Source organism: Hordeum vulgare, chromosome 7H (genome assembly GCF_904849725.1).
Source record: "Hordeum vulgare subsp. vulgare chromosome 7H, MorexV3_pseudomolecules_assembly, whole genome shotgun sequence".
In the NCBI taxonomy this organism is placed as follows: domain Eukaryota; kingdom Viridiplantae; phylum Streptophyta; class Magnoliopsida; order Poales; family Poaceae; genus Hordeum; species Hordeum vulgare.
Genome location: NC_058524.1, coordinates 99556965 through 99570427, shown reverse-complemented (window position 1 = coordinate 99570427; position 13463 = coordinate 99556965). Strand labels below are relative to the sequence as shown.

Here is a 13463-nt window from a genome sequence, read left to right as displayed (position 1 = left end):
ACTCCGGAAGTTGGATGCACAAAGTAGAGTAATAAGGAACTTAACTTTGCTCGAGAGTTGACTGTGAAGAAGACGAGAAGGGACTACAGTTGCAGGTGGAGTCACATGGAGTCTGGGAGTAGTAGTGGTGCTCATGACGTATGTCAAGTCCAATGTACATGAAAGTTTGACGCATGAATAAACTCAAGGTGGTGGAGAATATTCGCCAAGGTGGAGTTTGTTAGAGTTGTGTCGAATATTGTGTACAAAGTAGGTTACAATTGGACTTGTAGCTGTATTGTGTTTAGACAAGATATGGAGTCGTGTCCAAGTAGGACACTTGTATCCTAGGTCTCTCATATATAGCAGGGCTAGACACACGATGTAACCTATGCCAACATAATAGCACAGGCACGGGGGAGCCGATGGCGTGTGCCGTCGCCTGAGCGGCCAGGGTGCGGTATTGTGACTGTGTCACGGGAAGGAGCGCCCGTAGTCAATGCCCCGGGGATGTAGCCATATCGATGAACCTCACTAACAAATCTCGGTGTCGTGCTTGAGTGATTGCTTGATCCTCGTTAGATCGGCGAAGAGCCTCGGATTTATTCTAACACCTTCAACGAGGACTGAATAAAGCTATCATTAGATCTAGACCAGTAAAGTCTCAGAAGATTAGATCCTGGATGGATATAGTCACCTGTAATCATTTGTTCTAATGTTTCCTAGAGCAGGAATTTGATAGATCTTATTTCTTTTTAGCTTCTCTCTTTCTATTTCTTTCCTTTTGTATTATAACACTTAATTTGATAACATATATACCGTAGAACAATTGTTCTACGGTTCAACGTGTCAAAAAAATACTATAGGATGAGAATTTTTTTCTATTATTAGAAGGGCTTTGTGTGTAGTGATGAAGGTCTACGAGTACAATACATTGACTGAGCTCAAGTCAAGACGGATTCAGAACCATACTTGATTTTAGATTTTTAGCTTAAGTTATTAGGAGTATTATCTTGGTGGCTTGATCAGCCGGCCTGTAGCTGCGCTCACGCCTTGGATACACCGCCGTTGGTTAGCTAGCTACAATAATGAATTGTTTCTTTAGCCAACAAGAATGAGACAACTAATTAGCGTCGCTTTCTGGGCAGGTAGACATAATAGCTGAAGAGAAACGTAACGCCTACGATGATACCGACCTTCAATCCCAGCGTCTCCGTTTGGCATATACACCTACAGGATTAGAGAGGAAATGAAATGTGTATAAACCAGAACCGTGCTTCCTTTGACGCCGAGACCTCTTGCCATGGCCGCACCATCCTCCCCTTCCTGCCTTCTCGAGGAGCCTCGGCGACTGCCACCGCCACCGGAGGACGGGATGGATACAGAGGAGGTCGTGGTGGAGGAGTCGAGGGACTGGGCGGAGCTGCCGCGGGATGTGTTGCTGGCAGTGCTCAGCAGGCTGGACCACATCGAGATCCTCATGGGGCCCGACATGGTGTGCAGCCCATGGCGCAGGGCTGCTATGGACGAGCCGGAGCTTTGGCGCCGCATCGACATGCGCTTTCACTATGCCGATGACTTTTACCTCACCTCCAGGAAATTCCATCAGATGGTGAGAGCTGCCATGAGGCGTAGCGCGGGTCGCTGTGAGGCCTTCTGGGGTGGCGCCTACGTCGCAGAAACGAATCTCTCCCTCGTCGGCGACGCGTGAGCATTTCTCACTTGTTGATCTATTTCTAAAATTATATGCTAATTCACTGTCAGGTTTTAGTAATTTATAGCCGACTTCTCTTTACTTTGCAGGGCGCCATCATTGAAGAGCCTTCGACTCATCGAGTGCCGTGATATGGTGGACTTGGCCTTCAAGCCGGTGATCACAATGTTTCCCATGCTTGAGGAGCTGGAGCTGTCGAACTGCATGCATCGCTTCCCAATCACACTCGAAGTCATAGGGGATGCCTGCCCTCTGCTGAAGCGCTTTCGACTGAGCCAGGGGTCCTTCTACAGCGAACGCGTAGACGACAGCGCAGCCATGGCGATCGCTATGATGCCGGAGCTGCGGTCGTTGCAGCTTACTGCTGATTCGCTCACCAACAGTGGTTTGGAACTCGTCCTTAATGGTTGCCCGCACCTAGAGTCTCTCGACATTCGCTCTTGTTACCATGTTTGCATGGACGATGACATGCAAGCAAAGTGTTCTAGGATCAAGACTCTGAGGCATCCTGAAGACTCCATGGATGATTATGACCTCCCGTTTAGTTATACAATTCCCAGACCATGCTGGTCTACTACACCAATTGAATACGCTTGGAGCTGCCAAAGTCCTTACTAGTGTTCAACGTATGTACCGGCCAAACATCCAACCCCACATCTTATTTAAGATTCGTGTAAGTGTGACCCACAGTCCATTTGTATTGATCCCGCAAAAAAAAAAGTCCATTTGTATGTTGGACTCAAGTAGTTCCTCGCCTCGCCTGGGTTTTAGATAGGCTAGTTTTGCTTTTAGAATAAACCACCTGATCAGGCCTCTTCGAGAGTTAGTTCAGGGGTAGACCGATTCTTAGGGTCTCTGTTAGTCTTTCTGTTAGTTAGTTAGCTAGGTGCTGCCGGGATAAGCGCATGGGATGGCATGCGGGGCTTGCGCGGCAAGCACATCACTCGCACGATCCGAGCGTCGTGGGATGGCACAGCCGGTCTACTCGGGTGTGGGTTGATCCGTTCTTTGTAACTCAGTTTATATTCGAAATAGAGAGTGAGAAAAGTTGTACCAGTTCACAGCACAAAACCTCCTGTTCTTCTTCTTCCTCCCGTTCTTCGTCAGAGAACCATTGAGAGAGAGAGAGAGAGAGAGAGACTTGCAGGCAGCTTTGGCTAAGAGCTTGCCGGAGCTCCTGGTTCCAACAAGTGGTATCAGAGCCGCGTCGATTCAACGGGAACCATGGCCGGCGCGACATCCCCGAGAGGCACTCCAATGACTGCAAGCATCACGACGGCGAGGGGCACTACTGGAGGGAGCGGCAACGACGGTGCCCGCTCCGTAACTCCAGACCACGGTCATAGCCATGGTCGCAGTCGCAGCCGCAGGCGTGGCAAGGAGATCGTCGTGCACGAACGCACGATCCAGGAGCGCCTCGTTCGGGCGGTACCACGGTATGGCCGATGCTCACACCAACGAATTGCTTTGAGTGGTCCATGTTGATGTAAATCAATATGGAAGCAAACCTGATGTGGAATGCTGTCGAGGGAGAACCCTCCAGCGTTCCCAACGACAAGGCGGCGCTGGCAGCGATCCTTCGATCTGTTCCACCCGAGATGGTACGAGCAACCGTAGTGAACAAGACGGCGAAGGAGGCCTGGGACACAATCAAGACCATGCGCATGGGTGTTGCGCGCGTCCGCGAGGCAACGGCGCAGCGACTGCGTTCGGAGTTCAAGGCGATCACCTTCCGTGACGGCGAGACGCTCAATGCGTTCGGCATGCGGATCACATCGCTCGTCAACAACCTCCGCTCCCTCGGCGATGCTATGGAAGAGGTGAGAGTGGTCCAAAAGTTCCTGCGCGTCGTCCCGTCTCGTTACATGCAGATCGCCCTCGCCATCGAGACGATGCTCGATCTCAACACACTCTCTGTCGAAGAGTTGGTCGGCCGCCTACGGTCTGTCGAGGAACGCTACCTCACCAACGATCAAGGTGGAGGCAGCGGGGGACAGCTGCTGCTGACAGAGGCACAGTGGCACGCGCGGAAGAATCAGCGCGGCCAAGGCCAGAACGGCGGCCAGGGCGGCGGCAACGGCTCTGGCGCTCCAGCGGGGCCAGACGGGCAAGGCGGCGCACAGAATCGTCGTCGAGGCAAGCAACAAAACCGCCGAGGCGGAGGCCAAGGCGGCGGTGGAGGCGGCGGGCGCGACGGCGCGCCCAACGGGGAGCGAGATATGTCCCAGGTCAAGTGTTACAATTGTAACAAGCTTGGCCACTTCTCCAAGCACTGCGCTGAGCCACGACGGGAGTGCAAGGAGCAGGCAAATCTGGCGCGCGGCGAAGGGGAGGACACGGAGACGTCCCTCCTTCTGGCCACCGTCAGCTCCCTTTCCACAGCGCCAGATCGCCCCGTCGAACGCGTCCTCCTCAACGAGGAGCGCTCCCACGCGCGCGCAGCTCCCACCAACGAGCCCTGCGACTTGTTGGTACCTGGACACTGGTGCAAGCAACAACATGTCCGGGTGCCGGGAAATCTTCTCCGACCTCGATACTGGCGTGCGCGGGTCAGTGCGGCTCGGCGACGGCAACGACGTGCACATCGAGGGAAGGGGCACCATTCTGTTCGAGTGCCGCAACGGTGAACACCTGACGCTGTCGGAGGTGTACTTCATCCCTCGACTCCGGAGCAACATCATAAGCCTGGGCCAGATGGACGAACTCGGGTGCGAGATCAACATTCGCGGCGGCTTGTTGCGCCTCCGCGACCACGAAGGCCGCCTCATTGCTCGTGTTTAGAGGAACGGGGGCCGGCTGTACGTACTCCACCTGACGGCAGGTCGCCCCGTCTGCCTGCTGGCGCGCGGCATGGACGAGGCGTGGCTGTGGCACAGACGTTACGGTCACCTGAATTTCCGTGCGCTGCGCGATCTGGGTCGCTTGAACATGGCAAATGGCATCCCCGCCATCGACCGCGTCGACCATATCTGCGACGGCTGCGCCCTGGGAAAACAGCATCGACTGCCGTTCCCGCAGAGCACGGTGTACCGGGCGGAGCGCGATCTGGAGCTCGTCCATAGTGATCTATGTGGGCCAATCAAACCGACGATAGCAGGGGGAAATCGCTACTTCCTCCTGATTGTGGATGATTACTCACGATTCATGTGGCTTGAGGTGCTGCAAACCAAGGACGAGGCGTTTGATCGCTTCAGAAAGATCAAGGCACGAGCTGAAGCCGAATCCAACTGCAGCATGCTTGCGTTCCGATCGGATCGAGGTGGCGAGTTCAACTCGACCGCCTTCCGCAAGCACTGCGACGACGAGGGAATCAAGCACTGCACCACCGCGCCTTATACACCCCAACAAAATGGGGTGGTCGAGCGGCGAAACCAGACGGTGGTCGAGATGGCGCGCTGTCTGCTGAAGGCCATGGATGTACTGGCGACATTCTGGGGAGAGGCAGTGAAAACTGCGGTATACCTCCTCTATCGGGCACCCACACGAAGCCTCCATGGAATGACACCAAACGAGGCCTGACACAAGCGAAAGCCGGCTGTGCATCACCTCCGGGTGTTCGGCTGCACAGCACATGTGAAGCGACTCGGCCCCGGCATCGACAAACTGGCCGATCGCTCAACGCTGGCGATTTTCGTCGGGTATGAGGAGGGATCCAAGGCCTACAGGGTCTTTGATCCGGCAAGCAATCGGGTGATCATATCCCGCGATGTCACCTTCGAGGAGCAAAGGAGGTGGGACTGGACGACCACGACCAATGAAGGAGGTGCACCTTCCGTCGAACACCTCGTGGTAACCTACAACGACGAAGACCCCACCCCACAGTCCTCACCAGCACAAATCAGCACCCCGGCGGCCCCTGCTACTGCAACGCCCGTCAGAGTTGGTCCCTCTTCCTACGGAGTCGCAGGCTCGCCCCCAGTGATCTCAATAGGGGCGTCACCTGTCTCCGTCGAGGATGGTTGGGCCACGCCGCCGGACAACGACGACGACCGCCACGATCTGGATCACACTCCAGCCCACTACCGCAAGATGAAACACGTTCTTGCGGAGCTGGACGCGGCTGCGAGGGAAGACCAGGTCGGGCTGTGTCTGATGGCTGCTGAGGAACCAGAAAGTGTGGAAGAGGCGCTCGACGAAGTGCCCTGGAAGCGCGCCATGGACGATGAGCTCAAAGCGATCCGGGACAACCAGACATGGGAACCTGTTGCACTACCCCACGGCCACAGAGCTATAGGGCTCAAGTGGGTTTACAAGATCAAGCGGGACGCCGCCGGCAACACAACGAAGTACAAGGCAAGGCTGGTGGCGAAGGGGTACGCGCAGCGGCAAGGCGTGGACTACGATGAGGTCTTCGCTCCGGTGGCACGCATGGAAACGGTACGGTTGCTGCTAGCACTTGCTGCTCACCGGGGATGGCAAGTTCATCACATGGACGTCAAGTCTGCTTTCCTCAACGGCGTCCTCCAAGAAGAGGTGTACGTGCATCAGCCGCCAGGATTTGTGATCGGCGGCGACGAAGGAAGGGTTATGCGGCTCTGGAAGGCGCTATATGGCCTGAAACAGGCACCGAGGGCGTGGAATGCTAGGGTCGACGCATCGCTCGTGTCACTCGACTTCGAGCGCAGCCTCCTTGAGCATGCCGTACACAGGAGGGGGACGGGGACGACAACACTGCTGGTCGGCGTCTATGTGGACGACTTGATCATCACCGGCGCCGACAACGACGAGATCACAGCATTCAAGGAGCAGATGAAGGAGTTGTTTGACATGAGTGATCTTGGACTTCTGTGCTACTACCTCGGCATAGAAGTCCAGCAGAACGCCGACGGAATAACCATCTGTCAGAGTGCGTACGCAGCCAAGATTTTGGATGCTGCAGGAATGAGGGGTTGCAATCCTGCAGATACCCCGATGCAGGTGCGTCTGAAGATTGGCAAGACCGGCGCCGGCGAGCCAGTAGACGCCAAGCGGTACAGAAGCATTGTAGGGAGCCTGCGATATCTCTGCAACACAAGGCCAGATATCTCCTTCTCCGTTGGGATTGTAAGCAGGTATCTAGAGGCGCCCGCGGCGGCGCACTGGGCGGCGGTAAAGCAAATACTACGCTACATCGGTAGCACGATGAACCATGGTTGTTGCTACAAGATAGGAAAAGCAGCAGCGTCGGAGGTGATCGGCTACAGCGACAACGATCACGCCGGCGACGTTGACGATCGGCGGAGCACGACGGGGGTGATCTTCTTCCTCAACTCCAGTCCGATCACGTGGACATCTCACAAGCAGAAGGTGGTCGCCATCTCATCCTACGAGGCTGAGTATATGGCGGCCGCAACCGCAGCCTGCCAGGTCGTGTGGCTATGTAGACTCCTCAGGGAGCTCACAGGCGACACTCCGACGAAGGCAAAGCTGCGCGTCGACAACAAGTCGGCGATAGCACTCAGTAAGAACCCGGTGCATCACGACAGAAGCAAACACATTGACATCCGCTATCATTTCATTCGTGAATGCATCGAAGACGGCAAGGTGGAAGTCGACCATGTGGGCACTGATGGACAACTTGCCGATTTTCTCACCAAGGCGCTGGGGCGGATCAAGTTCGTGGAAATGCGACAGAAGACCGGCGTCGGAACGGTGAGCTCCAGGCTTCGAAACTAGGAGGTGAAATGTTGGACTCATGTAGTTCCTCGCCTGGGTTTTAGATAGGCTAGTTTTGCTTTTAGAATAAACCACCTGATCAGGCCTCTTCGAGAGTTAGTTCAGGGGTAGACCGATTCTTAGGGTTTCTGTTAGTATTTCTGTTAGTTAGTTAGCTAGGTGCTGTTAGTCTTTCTGTTAGTTAGCTAGGTGCTGCCGGGATAAGCGCATGGGATGGCATGGGGGGCTTGCGCGGCAAGCACATCACTCGCACGATCCGAGCGTCGTGGGATGGCACGGCCGGTCTGCTCGGGTGTGGGTTGATCCGTTCTTTTGTAACTCGGTTTATATTCGGAATAGAGAGTGAAAAAAGTTGTACCAGTTCACAGCACAAAACCTCATGTTCTTCTTCTTCCTCCCGTTCTTCGTCAGAGAACCATTGCGAGAGAGAGAGAGACTTGCAGGCAGCTTTGGCTAAGAGCACGCCAGAGCTCCTGGTTCCAACATTGTATTCGCTATGCCTCTCATCCGCACAGCAGCTTGAAAAAAGTCCATTTGTATTCGTTATGCCTCTCATTCGCACTGCAGCTTGAAGTTATCCCAGGGGACCCATCGCCTTTTTTTGCAAAGAGAATGACACAACTTGCATGCATGACTTTCTCATTCTGTGTTTTCCTTCCACTAAGGAGGTGTTTGTTTCCATCGATGGGAACGGGAGCATAAAGGGAATGATGTACAGGGTCTAATGGCTCTCAATGTTTGGTTCGGCTGTGTACATCAAACGGGTCTCTTAACAGTGTTTGGTAGAAGGAAGTTGCAGTGCCCAGTTAAGATGGAAAGAATGGACACTGCAGCACCAAGTACAAGCTTGTAGATAAATCTACTAATCCAATATCTCAACAATCACCACAGGTTCTTGCTACAAAATAAGAAGTATATAAATGTACTGATCCAATATCTCTAAGTAATCATCACAGGTTCAAATGTTGCTACAAAATAACAAGTAGATAAATGTACTGATCAAATATCTCTCAACAATCACCACAGGTTCAAATGTTGCTACAAATTAACAAACAGATAAATGTACTGATCCAATATCTCTCAACAATCACTGCAGGTTCAAACACAGAATTGCATAGCCATTATTACAAACAAGTCCGCATGTAGCATAAAAGATGACCGAAATGTCTTAGATTATAGTAATTCGTTTGGTCGATAATATTCCAAATCAAGTGCCTTGACAACATCTCGTGTTCTCCTCACCCGACAAGAAATAGAAGTATAAGGTGTTTAGGTCAAGAAAGATGATATGTGATTAGACAAGTTAACATAACAAGAGAGTGACCAAGCACAATGAACCTTGACAAACAGCACCAAGCTAACATAAACTAAAAAGAACGAATAGAGACACAGACACGGCGGAACGCATAACATCTGGAACATAACAGCAAGATGATTTGCTGTGTGAATTAAAATTATGTCATGTTATATACAGAGTCCAAAATGAAAATAACAACAAGATGAATTTGCTCTGTGCATTTCAACACTTTGACAAGACATTCTTGCTCTATGCATTTCAACACTTTGACAAGACAACAGGAGGAAAAGGAGGAGAGTTTTGTACACACCAATCATGTCGCACCACTGTTATAAAAAAGCCTTCCTGTCCATTCAACCTTGCTTGTTTATTTCATATGTCAATGAGCGGGCAATAATTAGATATAAGGAAAAATACTTTATCAAATGCATGAAAAGCATGAAATTTTCATCACAAGATAGTATAGATTAAAGAGGGTGAACATGGGCAAATGTTAGCAACAATATGCATGTATATATCAAATTTTGATTCAAGAATCAGGACATGTGAGCATTTGTATTTAGAAATATATCACAAGATAGTACATATTATCAAAGCTAACAATCATGTTGAGGTTTCATGTGCTGGAACCTATTATCAAAGATAAACATAAAAAGAGTTTAGAAACAATGATACCAGATAGCATTTTGAGGACAAAGTCCCTCCTAAGGATTTCTGGAAACTCAAGCATCATGTTCATGTGTTCTGGAGCTTTAGCAAATATAGTTGCAGCTTCAACAATCTCGCTCCCAGTGAATGCAAGCCTAGACAATTCACTAATTGCCTTTTCTCTTAATTTCTGTTGAGGGTCCTCTTGGGTTGTTTCTCGCGCCATTGCTGCTGAGACTGGTGTTGCCATTATACCAACATGTTGTCTCACGCTGTTTAGTTGGTTGTTGACATCTTGAAGCATGGATACAAAAGGATCGCTTGGTCCCGCCGCCCTCTTTGTCCTTGGCTCCTTCTTTTGCCTCTTGGAACTACTTGTATCAATAGAGCAAGTGTCAATGGTCTGTCTAGCTGTCTCTATTGAGATCATATCCTCTTCCTCATTTTCTTCTTCCTTCATAGAAATTTCCTTCTCCAAGTTTCCTAATAGCCTTCAGCATTTTCCCCTGTTGCGATGTCCTTGCCATAGGAGCAGCCAATTGCTCAAAGTATGGAAATGATGCACTATACAATCCCTTAGCCTCCTTCTGATTCTACATGATTTTTACAAAAGAAGAAAGTTGGTTTCGATAGAATGGACAATAACAAGGGATATAAATGGTATCTTAAACATCTTAGGAATAGAAGCACTAGCAAGGCATCAAGGAATGATCCAAATACAAAAAGTATTGAAGATAAAACACTACAACAGTAGGTAACCAAGGTACAATTGCAAATAAATTCAGCACAAAGCATTATTAAGAAATTCAATTTTAGAGGTTGAAGTGATCTCCTTACAATGTTCTTCATATTGTGCCTTCTCGCATTGAATCATCTTCCTATTTCCATCCCATGTCAAACCACTTTTGGGTATCATTACTTCAAGAGCACAAAATTTCTTCCAAGAGTGCCTCACTCTTGATTCAATGTGTGGAACTCAAGTGATACCACGACCTGGGCACTTCTCAGCAAGATGCTTTTCCAATATCGCCAAGTATCCACCCTTGAAGGCACCATCAGCTTTCCACCTCGGATCCAAAGACAACTCATACAAAGCTTTAATAAGCTCACCATCCTCATCGGAAGTCCAATTCCTTTTGTGCCAGCCTCTTCCACGCGACATGCTTGAGCTGTCCAAGTGATCCATATCTACACAAGAAAGCATGGCTACAAATGAGATGGAAAATATACATGAAAGAAAACAAATGCAAATATGATGCAATGTTATCTTATATAAAACTAAAAGAAATATAGAGGAAGCAAATGAACAAACACAAATAGTTATACCTCAATGCGCCCTAGCAGCCCTACGTCTATCCTACATGCTCTCAGCGAGACCATTCCAAAAATTTGTCCACTCATTCAAAGTTGACATAGAAGTGATGAATTCTGATTGATCTAGTTCTCCACCCATGTCTTCCAATGTTTCTCGCATTAATGGCACGTCGATATCAAGTGGGTCGATAGGCATCTTTTGCAATATAAGGTTATGCAAGAGTGTGCATGCCATGATGATTCTACATTGGGTCTTCATAGGGAAAATGAACGGGACCTCAAAATTTCCCAACGACCCTTGAGCCTTCCAAAGGCCCTTCCTATAATATTTCGGGCTCTAGTGTGGTGCATGTTAAGATACTCATATGCACTACGAGGTGGGTTTTGTGGTGTTCAACCACCCAAGTGGTATCTTTGACCTCGGTATGGAGCTAGAAATCCTCTTGTATTTGTGTAGCCAGCATCGACAAGGTAATATTGGTCTTTGGGGACACGTAACCCATGTGGCCTTGAGATGGCATCCGTAAGAACACGACCATCGTGTGCAGAACCCTCCCAAGCAGATAATGCGTAGATGAACTGCATGTCAGGTGCAAATACACCTAACACATTTGTATTTATATCACCCAACCTTGATCTATATCTTCCTTTCAGATTAGCCGGGACAGTTAAGCCTATGGGTGTGCCATCTAACGCTCCAAGGCAATTCTGCAATATATATAAACAACAATGTGAAAATATTAGCATCTTTTACCACTATTGAGATCATCTGGTGAATAATATTCTTATAGTAGTTATTTACCTTGAAATAGTTCAATTTATCATCGGTTCAATCCTCTGGTATAGGTTCCCGTTTCTTAAGTAGCAGATGGTGCAGTTTCAGGACAGCTAGAAGACAAGCATTGGAGTTTCTAATAACCAACTCCGGGCTTCGATAGAAGAATCTTCCTACTGTCCTATTTTTAAAATGGTGTGATGATATATATAAGAATGATGCCACTATCTTCTCTAATGATGTGTTCCTTTTACCCTTTAGAACATAATATAATTCTCCTTCTCACATAATATATGAAATGTTCTCCTATCCATACAAAGTTGACTTATACACATATCGTCGCTCTCACCAATTAGCCGGTACAAGTTCTCTCCCCTTAACTCTCTAATTATAATTCTCCTTTCTATTTGCCAACATTTTCTCCTATAAGCTAACGCAAACATGAACCAAACATAATAGTATACAAACATAATGGAAGTAGTCAAATTCAAAAATGTTGTGTTTCTCCTTCCACGCCTCGCACTTAAGGGAAGACGAGCCATAACTGAAAAGTAGGATACGATATATAAGCATAAGGAAAATATACCTAATTAAGGTACAATTAGTCATGCAAAGGTGCACTAGATCCAAATAAACTTGCACATTAGAAGCCTAATTAAGTCATCTGCAACTCACAACATAAATAAGCGTGCAGGTTCGCATCAGAAACATGAAAATATAGTTTTGCAGAGGTTATTTGGATCCATGGAAAATTGCATATCAGAACACTACATGAGATGGCCCAATTGACAACATTATTCATGCAGACCCAAGAGGACAAGACTTTCGGAAATCTGATAACATATATCCATGCCATGCTATTCAAGAACATGCATCAAACAAGAAACCTTCCTTCCTTTTGTGACCAGCCAACCTAATTCATCTATTTTCCTAGTTACCTAACTAGATACTCCCTCCGTTCCTAAATATAAGTCTTTCTAGAAGTTTCATTAATGGACTACATACGGATGTATATAGACATACTTTAGAGTGTAGATTCACTCATTTTGTTCCGTATGTAGACCCCTAGTAAAATCTCTTAAAAGACTTATATTTAGGAACGGAGGGAGTAGATCAAGAAAACCTCACAAATAATACAAAAGATAGACCACTCAATGCATGACAAATGAAAGGAAATTGGCTACACATACATCCAACTCTCTGATGGTGATGGGTAAAGCTACGGGATGGTAGAAATAAAGCCCTTTGATGTGCTTCTATTTACAGGAACCAACTCTCTGATGGTTATGGATGAACAAGTACCAAATCTATGGTAGACTGAAGCAATAAGAGTGCTCCAAATATATGTTACGCATCACCCTATCATAAATCATTAATGGATCAAGAACACATGACTTCCAGATCACGAACATGGACCATTAACCCTAACCTCAAGATCCGCGGGACGAGGTTGATGGAGGAGGAATAGATCGATTGGAAATCCACAGACGGACCTTGTTGCTCCTCGTAGGCAGCTTCAACTGTCCATCCTCGTCGGCGCCTCATCGGCGGAGGTTGGTATGGTCGTTTCTAGCGACTGATGTGGCATCGCGTCGGTGCCGGTTGGCGTTGTCGTTTCTTGCGACTGATGTGGCGTCATCGGTCCCGACGGCAGGACCAGGAGGAGAGGGCCGAGGGGAGGTGGTGGCGCTGGGCTTGAAGGAGATCGAGGGGAGGTGGAAGCACTGGAGTCGAAGAGAGGTGGTAGCACAGAATAGATTGGTCGATGGGTGTCATGGGGTCAGGAGGAGGGCTCGGGGTGAGGAACGCTCGGGTGGTACGGAAACTTTACCGGTGGGGGGCGAGGGGCATCGACTGATAACTGGACTGCACCTGATTACTGGGGGACGTGATTACTGAGAGTTGTCACCAAACACGGGTAAGGGTATCTGTTTACACCATAAACAGGTGCGGGGCGAAAAATGATTGCTGGTGAATTTTTAGATGGCCCATATCTAATAAACCCAAATTTTGTCCATAAGTTTTAAATATATTTTAAATACCGAGGACAAGGCCTTTCAATGAAGACAAATGTTGGATAT

At 48.7% G+C, this 13463-nt stretch overlaps 1 protein-coding gene and 1 long non-coding RNA gene across 5 annotated transcripts; one reads left to right on the top strand and one right to left on the bottom strand.

Moving 5' to 3' along the window:
* The first annotated feature begins 1212 nt into the window (after positions 1-1212).
* LOC123409966 (putative F-box/LRR-repeat protein 23) lies at positions 1213-2749 on the top strand. Its single transcript, XM_045102835.1, has 2 exons — positions 1213-1686; positions 1783-2749. The coding sequence occupies exons 1-2, from the start codon at positions 1283-1285 to the stop codon at positions 2309-2311; spliced, it is 933 nt and encodes a 310-aa protein (XP_044958770.1). The 5' UTR covers positions 1213-1282; the 3' UTR covers positions 2312-2749.
* A 6013-nt stretch (positions 2750-8762) lies between these two features.
* Positions 8763-13225, bottom strand: LOC123407671. 4 transcript variants are annotated; one of them, XR_006612650.1, is made up of 5 exons: positions 12812-13225; positions 11410-11926; positions 11239-11315; positions 10131-10481; positions 8763-9886 (listed from the first exon to the last, which is right to left on the bottom strand). It is a non-coding gene; the product is annotated as an uncharacterized LOC123407671 (long non-coding RNA). The 4 variants fall into 4 exon arrangements; XR_006612651.1 differs by having other exon boundaries at positions 12876-13225; XR_006612652.1 differs by lacking the exons at positions 11239-11315; positions 11410-11926 and having other exon boundaries at positions 12812-13221.
* Positions 13226-13463: the final 238 nt, after the last annotated feature.

Bases quoted from the DNA above. Each gene is read 5' to 3' on its own strand.
- LOC123409966 (XM_045102835.1), top strand. From the start codon at position 1,283: ATGGCCGCACCATCCTCCCCTTCCTGCCTTCTCGAGGAGCCTCGGCGA. The intron at 1,687-1,782 runs GTGAGCATTTCT...TTTACTTTGCAG, and splicing joins CTCTCCCTCGTCGGCGACGC to GGCGCCATCATTGAAGAGCC.